The sequence below is a fragment of the Labrus mixtus genome, chromosome 11, assembly GCF_963584025.1.
Source record: "Labrus mixtus chromosome 11, fLabMix1.1, whole genome shotgun sequence".
Taxonomy (NCBI): Eukaryota; Metazoa; Chordata; class Actinopteri; order Labriformes; family Labridae; genus Labrus; species Labrus mixtus.
Window position 1 is genome coordinate 13,008,973 of NC_083622.1, and position 25,311 is coordinate 13,034,283.

General features: G+C 39.9%; 2 protein-coding genes across 2 annotated transcripts; both read left to right on the top strand.

The window, feature by feature from the left end:
* Positions 1-8,235: 8,235 nt before the first annotated feature.
* On the top strand, positions 8,236-11,809 carry cnr2 (cannabinoid receptor 2). Its single transcript, XM_061050129.1, has 2 exons — positions 8,236-8,982; positions 9,134-11,809. The coding sequence occupies exons 1-2, from the start codon at positions 8,913-8,915 to the stop codon at positions 10,222-10,224; spliced, it is 1,161 nt and encodes a 386-aa protein (XP_060906112.1). The 5' UTR covers positions 8,236-8,912; the 3' UTR covers positions 10,225-11,809.
* Positions 11,810-12,741: 932 nt separating this feature from the next.
* On the top strand, positions 12,742-23,635 carry akirin1 (akirin 1). Its single transcript, XM_061050130.1, has 5 exons — positions 12,742-13,030; positions 19,656-19,802; positions 21,448-21,576; positions 22,943-23,014; positions 23,134-23,635. Exons 1-5 carry the CDS (start codon positions 12,826-12,828, stop codon positions 23,142-23,144), a joined length of 564 nt encoding a protein of 187 aa, XP_060906113.1. The 5' UTR covers positions 12,742-12,825; the 3' UTR covers positions 23,145-23,635.
* The last annotated feature ends 1,676 nt before the right edge of the window (positions 23,636-25,311 follow it).

Below are 25,311 nucleotides of genomic sequence, written 5' to 3' on the forward strand. Positions count from 1 at the left end.
ATTACCGTGCGAGACCTGGTATGGCCTGTTAACGGTATTAAAGTTGAGGCTATTTTGAGCACTTTCTGACCTAAGTCCTGAATATTTTTAGAGTTAGGTGGTTGGATCTGATTGCACAACATCCTTGGAACATAACTTTTTCACCATGTTATTCGTGGGAGTAAATTGGTCTTGAATCTCTCCATTTGTATATGTTAGTCTTCATATGTCATGGTTTTTTTTTAACTCTCAGCATTCATGTTTGCTCTTGAACGACACACTCTCCTCCTTGTCTTTAAAAGGAAATGGACGTAAAGATTTAGGTTACAACTTGTTTTTTTATCAGCGTCCACAGGTTCAGGTGTAAGCCAAACAACTACAGGGATTCATCTAAGTCCATGGTAAACTTTGTTTCCCACTCTTACTGGTTTAAAGTGCCTGGACTTTAAAAAGAGTTGCGCAACTTAGTCCGTGTCAGAGCTCACAGCTGAAGGCCTTGTTGGGACACTCCCCAAAGCAAAGCAGCCTTTGAAAAGGGGGTGTGTCAGTCATGTATGGAAAGTAGGTCACCCCGAGGTTTCTGTAGGTTGTATACAAGAGATAGGAGGTATAGTAAATAAACAGTAGGCTATTTTGGAAAGCGAAATGGAAAATATCCGTAAAACAGTAAGGGGGGAAAAGCTGCCAGGTTTATCTATTCTCTCACAGGATAGATAGTGTCGGTCTCATGGGGGCAGTGAGTGTGGTTACTGGTGTTAACAGTGGAAATGAGCCATGGAGTTTCCCCATGAATTTGAATAGTGTGAAATGTGTCGGGAAAGAGGAACAGAAGCAGGAACAGTTTCACACCACTCAGCAGAAAGTATAGGGCCCATATCAAAGACCTTTTATAACACTTTCAAACGAAATCTGTCCTTTTTGCTGCCAAGTTTTTTTCCCTGTCTTGTATAATAGGAGCACAGTGACATAACACATAGGAACCTGAATGAACTCAACCAAAGAATTTTACACTAAGAACTGAATAGACCAAGTTCATACACACGCACACGGTAATTGTCTCAATATGCTCCGTTTGTACTCAGTTCTCCGAACAATTTTCAGATGTTTTTTCAAGAAACATGGCAGAGTAACAACAAGGACAACAGAGCTGATCAACTATTAACAGTTATTACAAGTTGAGGAAGAACGGAAGTATGGTGTGTAAGTATGAATAGCAACAATTATTCAAGTCAGACTCTTTCTGTAAACAGTTTCAGCTTTTAATACACACAGTCATTTACACAACTGGTGCCAAGATTTGTCAATAAGACAAAATGAAGGAAGAAGCTTCTAAGGAGAAATATGTAACTCTGACACGTATAGCCTTTAAAAGTGGTGTCGTGCAAATTCAAAACATTTGAGAGAGCTTTCTTTGCTTTCCCACTTCCATCGCTGTGACACCTGTTGATGTTGCCACCGAGGGGCGTCCCAAACATCCGCGTAGAGGGGCCTTGAAACCGCCTGCCTTCTTTGGTCAAAACAAAAAAACAGACCATTCAGGAGCGGAGTCGAAACTCAGAAGGAGGACATACTGCTGCATTGTTGTCAGAGAAGCCAGCACTTCAACATGTAGCATAGTAAGGTCATTTTAGGATTTAATTCAGTAGATGTCTTACATATTGCTCCTTTAACACAACTCAGTTAGTAAACACAAACAGAACTTGTTACAGGCTGTTTGTGTTATTTAACCATTAAATCAAAATTTAGTTTTTCAGGAGCCAAGATGCCTGATAAACACCATGGTGTTTATCTAACACTCTTATCATAAATGACTTTATGGAAACATCAACATGCCCTGAACCTTTAACAACACGAGGCACTTCTAGTCCTTTCGAATGCTTCAAGATAAACTTGCATACACAGTTCTGTACTCTCAGATAAAGTCCTATTGACTTATTGAAAAACTTAAAGCGTTGTCTAAGAGCAACTCTCATAAAATACAGTGCATTATAAATATTTCCAATCAAAAACTGGAAAACAATTGGAAACTGAAAATGTTAAGGTTTTACCTCTTACTTTTAAAACACTTCACGGTTTGGTGCCATAATATATATTGGAACTGCTGTCCCCTTACCAGCTAAGTTCCTGAGGCAGGAACCTCCTCACTGTTCACACCTCAAACTTAAAAAGTAAAGATTAAAGCTCCTCGGCTAAAGACCTGCCTGAGGGTCTCAGACTAGCTACATCAGTATCTTCTTTAAGATCACTTTTTAAAACTTATTTTTATCAAAAGGCCTTCTTGTAGTCCTTGTTTTATCCATGATGATTTTTTTTGTTTGTATGTTTTCAAAGTTAATTTCTTCTGCCTTTTTGCCTTTATAGGACGGCTGAAGAGAGGCAGGAAATGTTGGTAGAAGAGAGTGTGGGATGCCGTGCAGAAAAGGGCCGAGAACGGATTTGAACACAGAGCCGCTGAGACGAGGACTAAAGCCTCTGTACATGAGACCCGCAACATAAACGCTAGGCTATCTGCTCTCCCTGTCCATGATGTTTTATTTGCTTGATTTATTTGCCTGTCAACTGTATTCAATCTTGGTCTTATTTGTTTTACGCTACATTGTTGTTTTTATTTTCATGGTTTAAGATTGTATTGTTGTGTATTTTACTGTTGAGATTTTTTACATTTTAAAAAGCACTTTGTGAAATTGGTTTTGATAAGTGCTTATAAATAAACTTTATTATTATTATTATTATTATTACTTAAGTTTTCAATTCACTGTTTATTTTTTCTAATGAATAATTAAACCATTTATTATTAATTTACAATTGTATTACACTGGTCCAAGAAAGAGGGGAAATAATTAAGCATTATTAAAACAATGAGCATTAGCGTGGACTAATTGGATTTTTACTGTTAATTTGTTCTTGGTCTTTTCACATGGCTGATCTGATACTGCTGTCTGAAGGTCTGCTGATCTGGAAATGAGAGGAGGAAATTTGATTAATGGATTCAGCCTGAATCCATCTGAAAAAGCACAGCGAGCCATATCATGTTTCTGTCTGATTTCTTTCTTTTTTTTTTAAAGGAGGGGGGAGTGGGGGTGTTGTGTAACAGGATGATGTAATCCATCTAATAATTGAACATTTCCGGCTTTATTCTGTCCTGTTGTCTGTTCTGATGTGATGCACCTGGTCAGGCAGTGACTGAAAAGAAATCTTATTGGAGCTGTTCTGCCCGCTGTAATCACATTTCCTGCCTTCTGGCCTGCTGAGTGCATCAGGCCACAGGAGGAGACGACATAACCACTGCACCATGTCACTCTCATATTTATTATTTTGCTTTTATTTAGTTTTACTCCAAATCCTCATCAATTTACGTAAAACTTGCACAAGAAATTGTTTTCTAAAGACATACAGTGTTGTCTTGACTTTTGATAGATTACATGTATGAGTCCCAGTTTCTGTTCTATTTAGCATACTTTTCTGTAAAGTGACAGGCATAAATAGGTTGCTAGTTCATTTCAGAATGCCGCAGGTATGTGACATTTTATGATTAATTTGTCATCAAACTAATGATGTACTTTTTATTTTCACCAGAGGGATGTGAGCCAAATTAAACGGCCTTATTCGATGATGGAACTGCTTTTAGAGTTCAGTTTTGTATTTGCAGAGGAAATTAATGATTGAAGATGAAGAATCAACTATCTTTTTTTATTATGACGTTCACAGCACATTAGTGTACGGTTGCTTAGCATTGCCCCCTGTTGTCCTGCAAGCCAAATTACACCCAGAGCCACCCCTTCATTATCTGTTTCCTCAGTGGTCAGCAGTCTGTATGTAATATTGAAGAATCAAATCTTCTGAATTTGCAACACAATGAAAGACTAACTAAGATGTTACTTCTTATTCTAACATTTAAAGTGAATAGGCTCAACAGAGAGACTGATATCAGTGCATGATCGTAGAAACCTGATAAAGGGAAAGCCCTTTATGATTAAATAACTCTTCATAACAACACAAATTAAACTATTTCATTCTATTGTCTTAATTTATAATGCAAACACTTTTAACCCTTAAATGAGAAAAGTTGACAGTATTGTCTCTCAGCATGAAGCAGTTTATGTTTTCGTGTAATCCTATGATTAATTAGTTCTTGAAATAGCATAAATTATATAATTCTACGAGGAAGTCCTGTGAGTCTGTCTGATGCGCTGTCAAATGAAGATGAGTGGAGAATAATTAGAGGGGGAAGGAAACACAGCTGTCACACAAACAGAAAAATAATAAAAATGAATGGCGGGGCAGTTTTAGCGTGAGAAAAACACACCAGAGGAGGTTCATTATTCCAGCATGAGATTATTTTTTAAGTTATATTATTGGACGGTTATTGTCTTTATTTGATAGGACAGCTGAAGAAAGAGAGGAAACATTGGAAGTAGAGCACGCAGCAAAGTGCCAGGCTGGATTTGAACCCACGGCTGCTGCGATGAGGACATGAGGACTGTACATGGGGCGCACTTCATAACCACTAGGCTATCTGGTGCCCTGCATTAGTGTATTTTTTTGACCTCGGAGTTTCAAAAATGATCACGGCACTGAGGTACACCTACAAGGTTATTAATGCATCAGAGAGACTCCAACAATTATGGAGAAAGAGATCATCAGAATAACTTGTGACTGTGAAGGTTGGTTTTCACATGAAGGGCATTTAGAGTGTTTTTCATCCCTTTTTTTATTGACATCATTTTTCACACCTAACCTCTAACACCCAGTACTCTGCTCCTCCGAGTACCACCCTGACACTGAAAACATCACTTAGGTTGGACACAAGAGTGCACAATCCCTAAACTCTGTTACTCTATGTTTCTATGGTATGTTCATATTTAATTTAACTTCTATTGTTTATCATCATTTCATCAAATGAACTCTACTGCTATGACTTTAGTTTCATCACAGACTGCCAGCTGTAATTAAAACGACATCATTTGTGCTCTTTTATCGTCTCCCTTGGTTTCTCTCTCTCTCTCTCTCTCTCTCTCTCTCTCTCTCTCTCTCACTCCCCCCTTATCTTCTTCCCTCACAGGCGCACTTTGCCTACAGTCTTGTCTGCAAAGGTCTGTGCGGTCTTTCTGTGGTCGTTTCTGCTTCTGAGAGAGGAAATAACAAGAAAAACCAGCAGAAGAGAAAAAGGTAAGACTTCAAAAGTGATTTCATTTTAGATTTAAAATACAGTGGCTGACTTTTAAAAGTCAGTGTTTCTTTATTTATATGCATACTGGTATCTTTTTTTATTCATTGATTTGGATTGTTTTAAGAAGCTTTATGTGGTCTTTTTGTGCTCTTCTAGCTAAACGTGCTAAAGACAATTTTGCAACAAGGACGTGATAGTGCAATAGTGGCTCAAGAGATTATTGCCACATCATATTTCAATGGCATGATGTGACTAAACCAGACATCATCTTCATATACTGTATATTTTGTATCTCTATAGCCTTTGTTGGTGATACTTCTGATTTATTGAAAAGACAATCCTTTTTTTATGAGAGTGACTCTTGCTTTAGAGTCAAAACACAGCTTTCTGCTCTGTCAATCAAGCTTCATTTTTTTTTTTTTTTACCACGAGGGAGAAGAAGCCTGAGGTGCTGTAATATCCACCATGCATGTGCCCATATGGCCCACAGTTAGATTGAGAAATATTGTCCCTCGAGTCAAGAGGTGGCTTACTGTAAAGCAATTTTCTTCTGTTCGTATATATAATATATATATTTTATATTTCATAAGGTGGTGTCATATTTGTGATGGAAAGACTGAAAAAGCAAACAGTGGAAAGAGAATAAAGGGAGTGAAGGGCAAAGTGACCTGAATGAGCGAAAATGTTCCCTCAAGTGCACTCATGAGGATTGTAATCACTCACACTATGTCCTATATAAGCCTTCTACATTCCTTGATAAAGTTTTACTATTTGAATTGATTGACACAATGTATTCCAGCTGAAATAATTTTTTTTAAAAGTCCTCAATGTACCGTTATACACTTATGTCATGCATTCTGCTCGTAAAATATAGTATTTGTTTGTATTTAAGCAGTTATAATAAGTGGCCACTCCCCTTCATCACAGCGTTATTTACTTCAATCAAATCCTTTCTCATCACACTGAGTTTAATCTATTGATTGCTTACAGGTGATTCAATCAACAGAGATTGTTTAAAATAGATTGTTCATCTCTGTAGTGACCTTCACACACAGATTTGATGTTTTGTCAAAACTGCAGTCGCCTGTAGTTCCAGTAGGGGGCAGTCTCAATTCTGTTTAATATGATGATAGGCCAACATGGCAATGGAATGCACACAAAGTTAAGTGACTGCAAAAGTCAATGAAATGTGAATGAAATACTTATTCAAAGTTAATTAAAAGCAAATAAGAAGTGTTAAAGACAATAGTTCAAGTTTCACTGGAAAAAAGACAACAGCACCATTTAATTTTCTTCAGGCTATATCTCTAGATGTTCCATTCATATTCAGAGATGGGACAGAGCCGATCTAATATCGGTATCAGGTCCCATATTGACATAAATTACATATCGGATATCGGACTGACCGCGCCGATCTAGTCACAGATCAAGAAAGATCATTGTGTACTTTATACATTCTCAACTCGCACAGTCTCACTTTGAAGACATTCAGACTGAACTGTAAAGTGTCCACAAATCGTCTCCATGACGACGTTCAGACAAGATGGAGCAGCACCTGCTATATGATCAGAAGTACAATTCTTAGAAAAACCTGACCGGTGTTGCTGCTTCCTGTTCGTATGCGAAGCCAGTATAATGCAACGCAATGCCAGGTTTACTACAGCTTTGTGCGGCCTTACACATAATACACCAACAACAACAATAATACTATTAGTTATGATAAGTAAAATATCAGAGTATCGGTATCTGTACATATGTTACAAAATCTGACTGGATCTGGAAAAAAGTGGATCTGTGAATCTCTTGTAAATCATAAAGGTACTCTCTCATGTGCCCATTATTATATATATGCAATCATAGAATATAGTGTTGGACAAGTCTTATAAATATTGTTGACGTGATACAGATCCCATTGTTCTGAATACAATAAAAGTTTTATTCAAATATTGGTGTGGTCTTTATAAAATAAGATTCATAAAATTAAAGAAAACCAAATCACATATGAACAAATAAATCAATAATCCGTGCACACTGAAAATGACTTGAAGTTTGTGTACTGTCACTTCACTGTGAGTGAACAACGCGCCTCGCCTGTAGCCTCCTCAGGTTCGCCCAGCATGACGGGGCGCACAGGCTGTACATGGGGTCCCCTGTTGGTCAACCAAATCACATCTATCTTCCATATGATACTGCAGAATAATACAGTCTATTCAATCATAACCCGTTCATCTTAACATGTAAGGCACCAGTTTCTGGCTTCAACACAACCTGACATTCATGTTCAAAAAGCTCTGGTCAAACAGTTATTGTGTTTCAGCTAAAACTACAGCGTATGGATTACATCGTAATGTAAATGAAATCAAAGGAATTTAGGAATCATGCTACCTGTAATATAACTATTACTCTAGTGGTAATAAATGTTTGTTGAGAAAAAAAATAAAAAGAGCTGTAGGATAAAACATTGGGTCCTAGTTCCTGGAGTACGGATTGGTTTATCGTTTTCTGTCCGCAGGTTCCTTGTAACTGTCACTTCATTATGAGCATCATCAGCAAATACTGTAATGATCATTGTCTGTTTGCTGTGACCTCTAAATGACTTTCTGTCTTGACTCACAAATGTTAATGTTCACTTTAAGCTCCAGGTTCAATATTGACAAAGAGAGATCACCTTTTTGTGTTTTATGTGTTTCTCCACAGGAAGTTGGCTCTGTCCTCCACTTAATGTAAAAAAAACAAAAAAACAACTCAAGTTGAAGCTTTGTTATCAAACAAGTCATTACATATTAACACACTGATGTAACATTATCTCACAAACTGTGTAACTCTCTAACATGTATCTATATATATTTGTTTGTTTTGTACATGGATTTTTTTTTTGTCATACATCAATGTAAGCTGGAGAAATGTAAAGATGCAGTACATTTACAATAAAAGTTCAATATTCTCCAATATTAAAATGACTGAAAATGCCCATCCCTTAATTAAACACAGAACTTCATTTTGATTACATATTTCATCCACCATTCACTTAAAGGGGACATATTATGAAAAATCCACTTTTACTGTGTTTCTGGACATATACTTGTTTAACCTGAGTGTCTACTGACCCTCAAAATGTAAAATAAACCCCTCCGATCATTTGTTTGTGGTCTGCATAAGTCTTAAAACACAGAGGAAAATGCTCTGTTTCAAATTTGCTCTCATTGTGACGTCACAGTGGGATTCTGGTAAATACAATCCCCTCCCCTGATATCTCCACCCATGGACTCCACCCCCAGCCTAGAAGAAAACTTTTGCACAAGTCTGCTTTATTTATTCTCGCTAGCGAAGGAGTGATGTCTACCGGGAAAACTCAGGAGGGGCTCATTGCATTTAAAGAGACACACACACCAAAACGGAGCGTTCTGAAAGAACTGGTTTATACAGCGTCACAAACCTCCTCTGGTGCTTGATTCATGTTATATTTTGACCAAAGCACAGCACAGATGTTTATTATATGTTATAATATGTCCTCTTTAAGGTTGACTTTAAGCCTTGTTTTGATTATGTGTATGTGCCAGTGAATCAAGGTTATACAGGTAAAATGCAAGATACTGTGACTCAAAGGTTTAAATAAGTTAAACTTATTTAAATTTTATGTTATTTTCTACATAAACATTCATCATTTGTAATACTCCAAAGGTAATTTTCAAGCATTTAAATTACTAACTTCATATCCTAAATTAAATCTACAGTGGCATTTGCGCAAACAGTAGCAGTTACAATGGATAAATGGGAGGGGCACGCATCTTTAGGACCCACAGACGCCAAAGGGAACACCTCATCACTATCAGGTATACAGCCTGAATTATATCACTGTCCTGCAAAATATTTGTATTTCATTAAAAAATTAGATTGTTTTTGTAACAGAAATTTAGGCTTGACTATTGGCCACCAAAACCTGTACTGATATGTACATACTGTAAATGCCTGTTTTTCTCTCAGATAACACGTCTTGTGAGAATCTGGAGTGCTACATGGTCCTCATGCAGGCGGAGAAAACAGCCATTGGCTCCATCTGTTTCCTAGCGGGTCCTATCACCCTGTTGGAAAATGCTCTGGTGTTGGTCGTGATCGCAGCCACAGCCACCCTGCGACAGCGGCCTTCATTTATTTTCATCGCCAGCCTCGCTCTGGCAGACGTCTTCGCCAGCTGCTTCTTCACCACCAGCTTCCTGGACTTCCATCTCTTCCGCCACAGTGATGGCCCCACCGCCTACCTCTTTAAACTAGGTGGAGTCACTATGGCCTTCAGCAGCTCTGTGGGAAGTCTTCTTCTGACTGCTCTGGACCGATACCTCTGTATCCACCAGGCCTCTAGCTATAAGGTGCTGGTGACCCGCCGGCGAGCGGTGCGGAGCCTGCTGGTCCTCTGGAGCGCCACCATCTTCATGTCCTTCCTGCCTCTGATGGGATGGAGGTGTCCCACAGAGCTTTCGCCACCATGCTCACACCTCTTTCCCTACATCGACCAGGGCTATCTGGCCTGCTGGACCAGCTTCATCCTGGTGCTCCTGGTTCTTATTTTGGGGGCTTATGCTCTCATCCTGTGGACTGCACACCGCCATGAGTCCTCCATGACCAACATCCAGGTAGCAGCAGCGACTGGCCACGCCCGCATGAGGATGGATATTCGGTTAGCACGGACCTTTGGCCTAATTCTCCTCATCCTTGTGGGCTGCTGGCTTCCTGCGCTCTCCTTTATGTTAGCTGATGTCTTCGTGCCCCTCACCCACACCCAACAGCGGGCCTTCGCTTTCTGCGGCACCCTCTGCCTGGTCAACTCTGCAGTCAACCCACTGCTGTATGCACTGCGCTGTCGAGAGCTAAGAGTTGCTTTACTGCAGTTGCTACAGAGGCTGTATGAGATCGGGAGGTGTAAAAAGTCATCAGACAACCTAACCCCAGGATTAGCCTCTGCAGAAGACAACAACTGTACTGTCTGCACTGAGGACGGGACACCCAGGAACAGATCTACCAGATTTAGCTCGATCTCAGAGATGGTAAACAATCAGCAACTGGACAACACAAAATGACTTCCTGTACAGATAGATAGGTGTGTGAGGTGATAAGACAGACATCATCTAAAACATCACATAAGATCTACAATAAAAAATACTGGAAAGCTGGAAAATACTGGCTTGCCTTTTGATATGTACAAATGTAGTAGAAGCTACTGAGATCAAAATCATCAAATTTAACAACATTACTAACGTACAAGGGAAGCAAAAATCTAAACAATGTTGGAACGTGTTTGTTTGCAATTACAAATGCACCAAAAAGACAGCTTGTAAGGATGAAACATTTACTTCAGTAGCCTTGTTATGATATCAGTATAGTATTGATCACAGATTAGCTGGTCATATACCACTCAGTGAACCACCAAGAAGCCCCTAAAATCAACACATTTCAGGTAAATGATCATATAACCAGGACTCTGGAATAGCTCAGTCGTTAGGTAAGGCGCCCCATACAGCGGTTACAGATCTCGTTGCCTTGGCTGCCGTTTCCGAATCCAAAAGGTGACGCTGTTTGGTGCGTGTCACCCCCCACTCTCTGTCCCCACGTTTCCTGCCGACTATAGCTTTCCTAGCCAAAAAAAAGGCATGAGTAAAAATAATAATCCTGGGGGAAAAAATGATATTACAGTAACAAAGAACAAAAGTTTGGTGCTGAGGATGTAAAGTTAGTCAAAGCTATAGCCATATGTCAGCGATAGCAGTGTTTTTTTCAGTGATTGTATGTAGGCCTATGATTTTTTTAAATCCCTTAACCCACTAGGAATAGACTTTGTATCGGAATTGGTATTGCGAATAAATAAATTATATCAGAACATCCCTTTATCCTATAATTAGTTTTGTCTTAATGACACAATTATTTATTTGTAAAAAAAAAAAAGGAAAATAATTATAGTGTGATATCAATATTCTGGAAGAACTATACACAGGTTACATACTTAAATGGAGATACAGCTTCTCATCTGTATTATTCTAAGCCATGCAAAAAGTCCAGCGGGACCCTCTTTTTAAAGTGACATAATGTCAAGTGACCAGCCAACCCCTAACCTTTGACCTCTCTGCCCCCATGAAAGCACTTTAGCTCTCTCACTCCTATGACAAACCCCGTCCTGTGAACTGAACTGCTGACATAACTTTTGTGGGTCGTGTCATAGTAGAAAGGTAGATTTATTGTTTTTCCTACTTGTTCATGTTCAAAGTATATTTGTCTCTGCGTGTGCATGAACACAGAGGACACTGTGAGATCCCTATTCTATCTGCACATGAATGCCAGGACTCCACAAAAGCTCCATGCACGGGGAGGCGTCACACAATGTTCCCCCTATGTGTTCACCGCATGAATCCAAGCAGTGTGTGCAGAAGTAGATGGGACAAATGATGCAAGGAGGAGAACGAACACAGGCCCTGGAACATTCTTTGAAATTGTGACAGCAAGCAGCTGCAGTTAAAGCACAGACTAAAAAAGGAATTAGAGTCATATAAGCCTATACGGTATCAAAATAGAGAATCACACAAGTCCTATGATGCTTAGTGATCTTAGATCATTGGATAGGAACACATTGAAATCACTGTATCCACTGATTAAAGAAAATACTTGACCATTTCTGTGTGTTGACTTTTTACATGATTATTTAGAGTAAATTCCAAAGTGAATCTTGCTCATCTGTCATAATGTGTAAACAGTCATGGGAGCCCCATAAAACGTCTGGGATAAGTAAATATGCATTAGCATGGACAAATTAATAAAGGAATAAATAAGCACAATTATAATAGAGGACGGACATGAAGCTGAAAAAACAGCAAGAAAGCACCAGAAAGTGCTCTATAGCCTCTACCTAAAAAACGTTATCAAGTGAATTCAAAGTTGTACAATTCTTGTCAACAGAATCAGTGTATAGTTTGGTCAAGCTCTCTAAGAAGCCATATGTCTAATATCAGGTCATTATCACCATTCAGGCACAAAGGCATGTAGACGTGTCCATCAATGATATACAAAGTTTAGGTTTAATCTGCCAAGTCAACGTGAAAGAAACTGGTATGCTGTTTTGCTGTTTCCAGACATCTGTTAAATATGATTCCCACTGAAGGAGATTGTGACTCTGGATTTCATTTTTAATCTCCTTTTTTTTTTTTTACCTGACCACCACTGCTGCCAGACGTCTCGTGAACCTTCAATTTGAGTTCATCGGAAAGCAATCAACGACAAGTGTAGGGTTACGAATCCGGAAATCGTAACGGTAAAAAAAAAATGGCTAAGTATCTACAAATATCCATTTGTATTCTTTAAATATGTATATTATTGGTGTACACAGTAAATGTTTATTACAATTTATGATTCAAACTCTGAGATATACAAAGAAAAATGTTGTAATTATTTGAGCCCCCCCTCTGTGAGCTCAAATAGTGGAACCGTCCATTGTGACGTTTTAAAAATTCAGCAGGCAGGCTCGGCATTTGGCTTCCTACTCAGAGAAGAAGATCCGTTGTTGTGGAGACGAAGAAAGGCTCAAGAAATTACGGGAACGGTGAACGTAACAACCACCGGAGCTCACCCCCTATAGTCTTTTTTGTGTGTGGGTCGTGTTTCCCCTCAATCTCACTTTTTCCCCTTTAGCCAACATGGCTTGTGGAGCTACGTTAAAGCGGTCGATGGAGTTTGAGGCCCTCCTCAGTCCCCAGTCTCCCAAGCGGAGAAGGTGCACTCCACTACCGGGGACTCCCAGCACTCCGTCCCCGCAGAGATGCAACCTCCGTCCCCCAGTCGACAGCCCAACGCACTCGATGTCTCCCCCGGCGATAGGAGGCGAACACAGGCTCACACCAGGTATGAAATTAAACCATAGTTGACGTTTTTTTTTTTTCTTCCTGCGTTTCAGGGTGGGTGTCATGGGGGAGGGGGTTTGGGTGGAGTGGATAGCTAGCTAGTTGGGAGAATCAAGAATGGGGGTTGGAGGCTAAACGGTAATGCTAGCGTGGCTAAGCTAACTCCACGAAAGAGAATGTCGTCGCTAAGTTACCGACAATGTTTTTTTCCTTTTTTCTTTTTTTTTAAAGAAATCATAACAAATACACAGTTTTTTTGAAAAAAAGTTAAAGTTTCTGTGTAGATATTTGTCAGTAGCATTTTGCTAGCTCATTGTATTGTTGCATGGTTGGTTTGGTAAACTCACAGTTACTGTTTTAGATTTAATCTCATGCTCACAGTTATCGATATAGATAAATTACACTATTTCTAGCATAGTAGAACTGCGATTAAGCATTTTAATTAACCTCATCTTCAGCTTTCCCTGCGGATGAACGGATTATTACTGCGTTTTTTTTTTTGGGTATGCTACTGTGTGCAAAGAAACACTATTTGTGATTACATGAAAGGACATGCTCATACGTTAACACCTGGGTGCCAAATCAAAGACTTTAAGGCTCTACTGTAAAGACAAATGGCTTCAGAGCAGCATGCACATCATGGCAGGTTGTTAATTAGGAGCTGCCTGGGCAATGCTCCTTTTAGCTTTAGTGCCCACAATTGTCTTGCATTGAGGTGGGGGTTACCACTATGTACCACAGCCATTTCTTTTCCTCTTCAGGCCTGCAGGGCATTGTTCATTTCCTTTATGTCTGTATTCTGTTTCTCTCCCTTTTGGCTTGGACAGCGCCTCTGTGAGCGATGGACGGGTGTTGGGTGCATTAGTACCCCCTAGATAATTACCTAGATGCCTCAACTGTGATCCAGTAAAGCTTAATGTATGTGCCAGTCACTATATTGGGCAGAATGATGGCAGCCCTTTTTTTTTTTTTAACACATACTGCACTTTATAAAGTCAGACGGCTGTTCCGGTTTTTTTGTGTGCAAAAAAATACTTCATGGCTCCTATAGAGGGTCAGGCACAGTGTGCACACAAATGCACACACAGATGTACATGTTGATGGAGATGGCGTCACAGCTGGCATCCTGTGAAATGTCTTATGTCTGCCTCTGATGAACAGTGTGTGATACTTCACGCTCTGATGAGGTCTGTGTTCTACTTAAGCCAACATTCAGCAGTGATTTAAGGAGCACATTGTTTCTCAGAAGGCTAAGGGAAGTTCCTTGCATTTACGTTTTCCTAAAGGTTAAGACTTGATTGTCCCTGTTTTTGCTCACACCAAATGAGTGTATTAGATTGCTTAATATGTATCCTTGCAGAATAGCGTTTATAGCTCAGCTACATATATATGTTAATACAGAAAATGTATAAATAGGATCTAGTCTGGTTTACCGTAAACTTTGTTAAAAATCGAAACGCCTCCTCTACATTCCATTTCTTCAGGAGTCTGTCTGTCTCGTTGAATTACTGCACAGCAGCTGCAAGTAAATCTGCAAGTAATGCACATTTGTCTGCTGCAGACATGAGGCCCAGATACCAGGTATTATACTCACCTTCAGCCAGTAAGAGGCCCCTCATGGGACTAGTGCTGCAAGCCTGCCCTTCTTCTGTGGTTTGCCAAGTGAAAGCAGTTTTGTATTTAGCGAAAGGTCAGCTGTCATCCCTCCCACCCATCTCTACCCACACAGGTTTTCCAGCTAGTCGGGTTTGCTAATGTTGAGCAAATTTGTATGTGCAGGAAAGACACAGGGATCCTACAGTGTCCACTGCCCAGGCATATTTGGGTTATTTCATAATATAAATAGGATCAATCAATCTTTTTTTGTGATGCCAGTCTGGGCTGGTATTTCGATAATGTTCTCCTGGTTGACAGATGAGGCGTTTGCCAGGCTTGTTGACAGAAAAGTAATGAATTTAGAATGTGAAAAAAAATGGAATCACATGCCACTATTGAGACGTATAAGACCAACTTACTTCTGCCAGTACACTGTTCAAGTGCGCTTTCTTTTACGATATTTGAATACTGCACTGCTTGATGCTCAAATCAGTTGTCTTATTTTGCTTAATTTGTAGACAGTTCACAGATACAGTATTACAGTAAAGTTGCACATTATGCATGATCTATAGCAGGACATGAACTGTATTATCAATGAATTGGACTCAGTGGTTTAGGATCATGTACTGATTTTTTTGGTGGCACTGATTCCACAGGCGCCAATAGTTGATAGTAAACTTAAGCCACAGTTAAAAAGTCCACATGGTTAAAAAATGAAAGTGGCTTGTTTGATTCAACAAAAGACTCATCAGGTGTCCACAAGTGGTCTGGATCTGCAATGTCCAATGTTGAACTTGCACATAATGCAAAACTTGAACATACCCATAATAAATCACTGACTACTTCCTGGCAGTTTGAACATGTGAAACCCACCAACCCCCCCCCCCCCCCCCCCCCCACAATCAGTGGAGGGTGAAATGTAATGACTCAGCGTTGTTTTCTCTGCACCACCATGTCCAATCTATCCAGCCAATCTCCCTTTCGTATTCACTATTCTGCCTGTGCTTAAGCCTTTTAGCCAAGGCTTTCTCCACTGTTTCCCCCTGGCTCCCGGAAGTCTCTGTGATTGATTGCTTGGCCTATTTGTGGCAGGGGTCATTGTTGCCAAGCAACACCCACAGTTGAGCCACTTGTAGTTGGCAGAGCTGGAAGTGATGGGCAGCAGGAGAGGGTTTTCACTCGTCTGTCACATTTACTGTCCAACATAAATGTCAACATTTTTTTCCAATACCTTGATTTAGAATTGAACTTGTTTGTCGTTGACTTGTTTTGTTGTTTTGGTTCTGAATGCACTTGCACGTCTTTGATACTTTTAAAATGTTAAACTGTAAGTTTATACAGAAACACTACATGATGGGATTGCACCAAAGTAGTTGTAGCACCAGGTAAAGTTAGTTTTTCTTTCAGTTCTCTCTAGAGACAGTACTTTGCTCTCTTCTGCTCTGTCTGTTCGTTCAACCATCATGTTGACTTCCTGTGTCTACTACAGGTTTCCCCCCAGGAAATAGGTAACTGAGGTTGGTTGAGCTGCTACCCCACCCCAGCCCTACAAAGAAAATAACCAAGAACACAAAATGGTGGTGAAGACAGACACTGGGTCTCCTGCACACACACACACACGCACCTAAAAACTAATATTCAAAACTCCAAGATTGGAATAATCAACAAGGGAAAACGGAAGGACTTCTGTCTACTGGGATCTAGCCTAATTCAAAAATGTGTGTTTCAGCTGGTGTGTGGTTGGACAGTCCCTGCCCTGAGTCCTTGTCCCAGTCTGGCTGTTTGACAGTTGCTGGATTTTGTCATAGGGATGTTTTGGAGGCACAGTGAGAGAGACAGGGCCCTGACACTGTGCTGCTCTTTGTTAAAACTCTCTGATCTAAGAGATGTACACTGTTATCATGGGCCTACTTGCAGTGAAAAAGTACTCAGTCCTGCTGGTTAATATGTTTATCAAAATGAACTTGAACCTGTTGTAATCTCTTTGACGTTATGATAATTAAATATTGGGATCACACATCAAATATACCGGTGTTGTTTGAGCTTTGTCTAAAATGCTGCCCTATCAATTCACTTATTTAGGACCATGGCTAAGACAATCTACTTTTTATAAGACACAAGAAACTTAGCTTGTTTCTCAATTTATTATAAAAATCTTCTCTCAACACACGGTCATTTAAATATTGGTGTATGTAGTTGAGGCTTAAAGTGCTATACTAATTATTGTAGTTTGGTGTGCAGTACGGTATGTATAAAGTTGGAATAAAGCGTAAAATGGCCACTGCACATTCCGAGAAAAGGAAGTTGACATTTTCCAATTGGTTGTTGTCCTTCCTACATTACAAATACCAAATATATTTGAAGTACATCACAACAGCAAATTTCCACTCTAGAGTGACTGAAACCTGGGAGTTTTTGTTATGAATTGATAAATAATGTAATTGACCATTAAAATCTTGAAAAATGGTTGGAAAGGAATAGTTTCAATCCATGTTTCAGCCTCTTTGTGTGGATTTCAGTTTCTGAAGTGACGTAGGCCGTGACCTTATCATGAGTGAACAGCCCAGTCATGGCTAAACAGAGGTTAGGATTAGGCTGACTGAACATTCTTTTTTTTTGATTTTTCACGTCATATAAGATATTGATAAGTGCAGCTTCCCACTTACATGCTTTAAATTTTGTTCTGTACTCCTGCTCTTTGTGCAGCTGAACATTTCTCAGTCTGCCTCTGCTTTAGATGCTACCCGATACCTTACATACAAACCTGAAGCAGACAGTTCTCTGCTCCAGGTCAGATGCGGCGAAATCTAACCACATCCAAACACCCGTGGAGAATTGATTCCTTTTTTATGATGACATTCTACCTTTGTTTTAGCAGAATGCTCCTCTAACTAAGAACTTTGGGAGTTCAGAGAAGCAGACCTGTACTGTTCCACAAGTCAAAGTTAAGATTGATTTTCATTTTTAAACAGAACAGTGCATTCAAATTCATTCGTCAAAAAGATTTACTTCCCAGCTCTAGGCCACATGTAACACGGCTTTCTTAAAATGGCTCTGGATGATGAGGAAAGCAGGATTTTCTTTACAAACAAGCTTACTGGTGAGCAGGCTGAAGTGACTTCAACATGGCCTCTCGCTCCCTCCCCACCCAAGATAAATAGGAACGACTCCCCAGATAGAGAAGGCATATGTACAGAATGAAAAGAGGACGATAAAGTCCCTCTCCTGCGTTAGGTTATCAGCACTGGTTGAGGCCATGATGTTTTTCTCGTGTTTTTCCGAGGACTCGTTTGAACTTTGACCTTATAATTGGATATATGTGTGTTGGCTGTTACCCGTGTTTAAGCTGTGTCGACACTGCACAGCAGGGCAGCAAAGGGTTCTTCCTAACGAGGAGACATTGAAGATCTCAAAGGGATACCACTGTGCAGTAAACACATTTTATTGACCATATACCTGTGCTCCTAGTTTGCCTGCATCAGCTTTTTTATTTCATTGAAATCCATACTTGTTCCAAGTTGAAGCTCCGGCTAATGCTATTTTTGAAATTTGTGATTCATCTGCTTACAAAAATGTGTTTCTTCTATGAGCCGAAGAGGAAAATGACAGGTTATGAAAAGGAGAAGTCAGCGTTGACTCAGATGCACATGCACACTTAAGGTGAAATAAAAAACTGTTATGTTATCACAGGCAATATCAGGTAAAGGTAATGTTCTATTGTGCAAAGAACTAAAAGTGCCCAGTGTGCTGCCCCACCATACAAACACCATATAGTGTTTAAAATGTGGACTTGGTAGGTCAGTATCTGCCTTGCTTTCTGTCTTTATTTACAGCTTTGGTAGATTAGTGCTTGAAATGCAGGAAAATTATCCATAGTCATGTCCCAGAATACACAATAATAAACCAATCATATTGATCTTTTTTACATTGTAACTTTTATAAGACTCTTAGTTTCAGGTCCAGTATCACCACAACATTAAAACAAAACTTCTATTAACATCATACATGTTAGTCTGAGTAATCTTTATAACCTACTCTTTTATCTTTCAGAAAAACGGTGTGAAATGGGTGATTATCATGTGAATTAGATCTATCATTGCTGTACCTAACTCCATTAGTGGTGCCGAGTCAGACTAAAAGCTGCTGAATAATACAGCCAGACAAGAAATGTCCTGTTTTGATAACATCTGCGTGGCAGTGTTGTATTACACAGATCAGTTTACGAAGCAAAGCCAATAAAACACCATGCTTTAGTCCAACCCCCTAACAAATCTTTGTAGAATTAGGAATCTTTTTGTGACAGTCCAGTAAAAAAAAAAAAAAAGGTTTATTTTACAGCCATTGAAGCTATGTCACCAGCTGTAGTTTGGCATGATGCCGACGAAATGAAAGTGTTTGAAAGGATGTAGTTGATACATCAACAAGACCAGAAGATGTGAACAAGTCGGCTGTGTGTTTGTGTCGTCATAGCTTCTAGTTTGGTACTTTCTGTCTTTAACACCATCACTTCCTTTCTTTAAATGTGTGTGTTTTTTTTCTCTCTTCTTTTTTTAAGTCGTGTCATGAGAGACGACACAGGATGTGGGCACAGCTGTTTTTCGTTTTAATAACGCTTGCTGATTATGCCTTCCTCTAATAGTCCCTGGTTATGTTGGGATAATGTTCAACATTGTATGAATGTGATTGTGGTGGGCGTAGTATTTTTAATAACGCACATTAATGAGAATACTGGTTGTTTCCATTTCGGTCATCAACCACTGTTTTACACATTGAATAGTGAACAAGGACACTTCTTAGGAAACTACTCCTGGGTAGATTAATGTGGCCTTTGTATTATTGAAATGAATACGTAAGCATGTGATACTTTCCAAAACAAATTATGTTTGTTGGATAAGACACTTTAAAAAAAAAACAAAGTGACATAAACAATATTCAGATGTGTTTTGACGATACATTTTGCTTTGTTTTCTTGTCGTTCTCTGTCCTGGTTTTAACCGTTCTTTCTTCCTGTGTCTGTTTTCTCCCTGCAGAGCAAATCTTCCAGAACCTGCGTCAGGAGTACAGCCGGATCCAGAGGCGGCGACAGTTGGAGGGGGCCTTCAACCAGACCGAGGCCTGTAGCTCCAGTGATGCCCCCAGCCCCAGCTCCTCCCTCAACGCCCCCAGCTCCCCACCAGGTAGGAGAATTTACTGTTGGCCAAGCACACATGAATGGCTGTTTACATATTTTACCCCAGAGGCCATGTCCTCTGGTCATGCACAGATCTAATGGGAACAGCATGGCAGCATTGGAGCGAGGTTATGGATGTTTTCCCCAATATGAACCACATGCTTAGCATGTTTGCTCTCTGTAAGGACAGGGTACATTTATCTAGATCTGACTGTTGTAGAATCAGTTTTTCTACTATTTGGAGCAGAGGAACAAAGCATGTTTAGATCTTTCTTTTTTTTTCTGCCTCCACATTTGATCAATAAAGTCTGCTCTGTTCCCATCAGTCACAAACATTGAATATTCCACTACCTCAGACATCAAAACCACAATAAAACAGATTCATATCTTTTGTATTCCAGATTTTCATTCTTCGCAGTCTCCCAACCTCAGCAGGAATGAAAAGGTTGTTGATTATGCAGGGCCTGACCAAAAGCCCTTTGGCTTGGCGTGCTGGAATTCTCACCCGGCCTCTCCTGTTAAGATGATGTATCATAACACAAGTTCAGCCTATTCTTCTGAAACTTGACTATATTATCATTTTGTCATAATACTGTTTAGTGTAATTAATTAGTTTCAGATGGCGCTCCTGATAAGCCGTAATTTTTCTCATGCTAGGTTTTTATCTGAAAGCGTTACAAATCAAACTTTTATGGAGAGCCAAAGTGTCACAGAGTAATTTACATTTGCAGCGATAGTGTGCAGATCTCACAAATTAAGAGAAGATGCAATCTCTTCACTGTAAACAAGTTAATAAATCCACATGTCATAAAGATGGAATATTGAGCCACCAGAAGAAAAAAAACAATTGCAAGGGAATTTGTGGTGCTTGCATCAGACATACTGCAAGTGTAAACAATGATAACCTTTGTTTGTTCATATTTTCACAATGGCAGTAAAGACATATATAATTAATTTATTATTAAGTGGTTTACTTTAACCCTGGCGTGGGGCAGCTATAGCTAAGAATACTGGCCTCTGAAATGTGATGTGCTGATTTGTTTCAGACATCTTTTCTTTACACATACGTGCCCATACAAACTATGACAATGTATAATTCAAATTGACAAACATTGCAGGTTTGCACGTCCTTTTGTATCAACACATTTGTCCTGCATAGATAGTCGACAGTTTAGATGTGCCTATAATCTAAGCCCCAGGCCCACAGTCCCCTGTGTCTCATCTCCCTGTCATCAGTATCCTCTCATAGATCAAAGTGACTGCGCTGTTACTGACCCGGCCTCTTTCTATCTCTGAGTCGGCCATTAAACCTTCATCCTCGCTCTGCCACCCTCGCCTGTGATTTACCAACACTTTAGTCCCAAACGGTTTATAGCAGACCTCAAAGTTTGCTTGGTAAGCTAAAGCAGGCTCCTGCAGCACTGACACAGAGACACATGGGAGTCTCAGAAAGAGCTCACATTAGTGCTGCATGACCCTGTTAGCTGGCAGAGGTGAGGGACGACAGGGGGGGAAAAAAAGCTGTACATTTGCATTTTGTTGAGCACTCTTTTGTGGAAAGAGGACATTTCTGTCCTTTGAGTGCACCAGAGACCTGAGTGATTCAGCTTCTTTTTTTTTTTTCATAACTGATCTGATTTTGTGTTCCTCAGGTGCCTCAAGGAAGGACCAGCCCTCGTTTACACTGAAGCAGGTGAGCTACCTGTGTGAGAGGCTGCTGAAAGACCACGAGGAGAAGATCCGGGAGGAGTACGAACAGATCCTTAACACAAAACTCGCAGGTAATAACCATCCCTTCATAAAACCAAATTAATTAAAGCCATAAACTCCAGGACTTTGATATCAGCATTCCCTGTTCATCTGGCCAGCAGGTTCTTGCTTTCTGTCAAATTAAAAGTGTAAAAGTGTCTCTGTAATGAGAAACACTCAGCCAAAGAAAGAATCTTATGAGAGTCTTCTTGTATAGTAACTGATAACGTCTGCAGTGCTGGCATCCATCCTCAAACAGAGTTAATGTGCTTAAAGAGTCAAATACTTTAAATGGGCAGAGAACAAGAGTAGTAAAGATTGTATTAAATGTAGAAGCTGAGGCATCGCTGCACTTACTTAGATTATGTCAACAAAAGGTATGTTGTTGTTTTGACCCTCATACTCTAAGCTGCCTTTTTAACCTCAAAATGTAAACTTTTAACTACAACTCTACAATTCATTTAGCAGTCACTTCTGTCCAAAGCGACGTACATCAGACAGTAAGTACAAGACAGGCAAAGATCTAAATACTAATTGCAAACAAACAGGTCCAATCAGACACAGGTGCTGACAGGCAGTGCAGAGACGCACTGTTTCGTTTTGTAAAAAGTGAAAGTGAGGGAGCAGGAGCACACTGAAGGGGGTTTTCACTGGCCAACCGTCCACATTTGTGCTTTAATATAATGTGTGAGAAGTGATATATCAGTTTCCATGTTGTTCAGGTGTTACAGTGTGGACAGAAATATTTATGAAACACCTGCACTGAGTCTGAGCCATCAGGATGTGTTAGGATGACCACTGTTGCACTCCAAACTATTCCACTGTGTGAACCTCCACTAACTGTGTGGGACCTTTGTAGAAAACACATTTCATTTATTAACTTTAGATTCTGAATGGACCTGTCAGCTTGTCTGCAGATTTAAATTATGAAGTTGCAGCTCTGTGCACCGTGCATAAATGCGCACCGCGCCCCTTTTTGGGCGACACACTGATTGTGACTGCTGCCGTGGAATCACTGCAGGTGTCTAAGAAACGCAAAAATACATGCATCCAACCCATTTTTTAATACAAATTTTAAATTACATTAAAACCTGATCCATAGTTATATAACTTCACTTCGAACTGAATTCATCGTTAGGGCTTTATTAAAAAACATTAACACAGTATTTATCAGTAAATAAGTCCTCCTCTTCATCTTCCAAGACCAAATGCAGTAAATGCTTGAGTCCAAGTCATCAGTGCACGACTCGGTCAAGTCACGAGTCCTGAAAGTCAGGGCTCCAGTTGGAGGACTGTGACTCGAGTACTACAACGCTGCCTCTTTGAACACGTCATTTTCCCACTACAGTCCAGTGTTTGAATTTGTATCCTCATCAATGTCTTTTCTTATCGTTCCAGAACAATATGAATCTTTTGTGAAATTCACACAAGACCAGATCATGCGAAGATACGGAGCCAGGCCTGCTAGTTGTGAGTATCTTAAACTACCAGTAAAGTGTATAAATGAATAAAGAGTTTGAATGATGATGTTATTGTTTCTGTCCAGCTGTGAAACTCATCTCCTGTCTCAATCATTTCATGTGTTTCAGACGTCTCCTGAGCTCACATCGATGAGATTTCCAGCTTCCTCTCACAAGATGGCTGCTCTTCTTCGGGCCCCCTTCCACTTGATTTTTATTTTATTTACCAATCCCCCTCCGTCTCAAACTGTCGGGTGCAATGGTTTATCCCTCTTTTTAATCCAAATGTTAATTTCTTACTTTGAAACTATAGCTGCTGGCCAAAAGCTAGAAGAATCTGAAAGATAAAAGCCCAAACGTTTCCCTTGTTGATATACTCTTTCTGGAAATCCTGACAAAAAGCAGATCTGTGTCAAATCTCTTGCTGGCGCTGTAGAAAAAGCTTATTGGCTCGAGTGATCTTTCTGTATAACCTTCCAGCAGCTGTATTTATAGGCTCCCGCTTCTCACGTTGTCCCGCTTTCCTTCCCCGTCCCTTCCCCCTCCTCTCTCTCCCCCCCCTCCTCACTCTTTACCTGAGAATGTGGATTTTTCTTCCTTTTGAAAAAAATAAAGTTCAGTGTTTAAAATGTGTTGTCTTGGAACTTTTTTCTTTAAATGTGTGTGTAATATTGATGTTGTAGGAGGCAGCTAAAGTTGGCTTAATTATTTATTTTAGATAATTTTTTGGTTTATGTGTTAAATTCCTTATTCTGAAGAAACTAAGGGACATTCAATTTTAATTTAATCAAAGGGGGACTGAAAATTCATTATTGGCCTTTAAACCTTGTTAGCAGCTTATTTTCTACTTCAAATGATTTAAAAATGTATCATCTCTTTTCCCTTAAGAAATTTGAAGTCATCACTTTGACCATGTTGCTTATGTCCATCCATCCATTTTCTTCGCATTTGGGATTGGGCTGGAGGCGATCCCAGCTGCCATAGGGCGAGAGGCGGGGTACACCCTGGATGGTTTGCTAGTCAATCACAGGGCTGACATGTAGAGACAGACAACCAGCTACACTCACATTCACACCTGCAGGCAATTTTAGAGTCACCAATTAACACAACGAGCATTTCTTTGGACTGTGGGAGGAAGTCAGAGAACACACACGCATGCACGGGGAGAACATGCAAACTCCACAGAGAGGCTTCTGTCCGACGGGGATTTGAACCAGGAACCTTCTCGATGTGAGGCGACAGGGATAACCACTGTACCATTTTTGACTTTTCAAGATAAATGAATAAATCTAGAAAAAGAATGCAGTTTATATCTAGAAGAATAACAGTTGTTGCAACCATAATCACATCAGAAGGTCCACAAAGAAGCGTTTTTTTTTGTGTTTTTATTTGTCAGATAATGTTTATGGGTAACTGATTTTAAGTTATTTCCCCCCCCCATTAACGTTGTCTTTTTTGCCTTTTGTAATGTGCATATAAGTTCGATGAGGTATTAACTTGATTTATTTTATCATGCAAATGTGTAGGAGGACAGCAAAGACAAAAACAAAAAACGGAGACATCAACTGACATAGACTTCAACCAGAAAAAACATTACGAAACATTACGAAATACTTAAAAAAAAAAAAAAAAGGATACAAGAAGGAAATGAAGAGAGACAGAGATGGTGCTTTTGTAAGGTGGACTCGAGAGGGAGAAGAGAGAATTAAGAAGGGTGTATGGTATGTGTTGAATATGTTGATGTGTGTATTAATCTTGTGGCATGAAAGGTAAGACTTTATGTTTATGTGGAAATGGACTGCAGTCGGAGGTTTCGGGGTCAAAGGTCCACTGCTGGTGTTTTGAGGGTAGGATGGAGGGAGAGGCTGATGCTATAAATTGACTTTGGTCGGCTCCTGAAACAGCAGCCCATTAGGAGGGGACTTGCCACTTACAGGACCCAGCCTGTATAAGATGTGCATGCTCAGGTATTTATGATGTCCAATTCCAGAAACAAATTAAATTCGTGGACAATTTGAAGGTTTCATATAAATGGCAAACATATTTCCTTTCCACCTGCAATGTAAAACACCGCCATTCTATTGTTCTTAATTGTGGACTCTATTGCCCCCTGGTGGCCCATGTCAGGTACTGCCACGTTTATATTAGTGTTGCGCTTCAGCCTCGGTGCACTTAGCTGAATTAGATGCTGTATTATCTTTTTGAATATACGACACCGTGGATCAAAGCCTGACGCTTTTTATTGCCCTTTCATCCATCAGGGGTGGGAGGGGAGGTGTGGCGGAGAGTGGGTGCGAGGGTACAGCA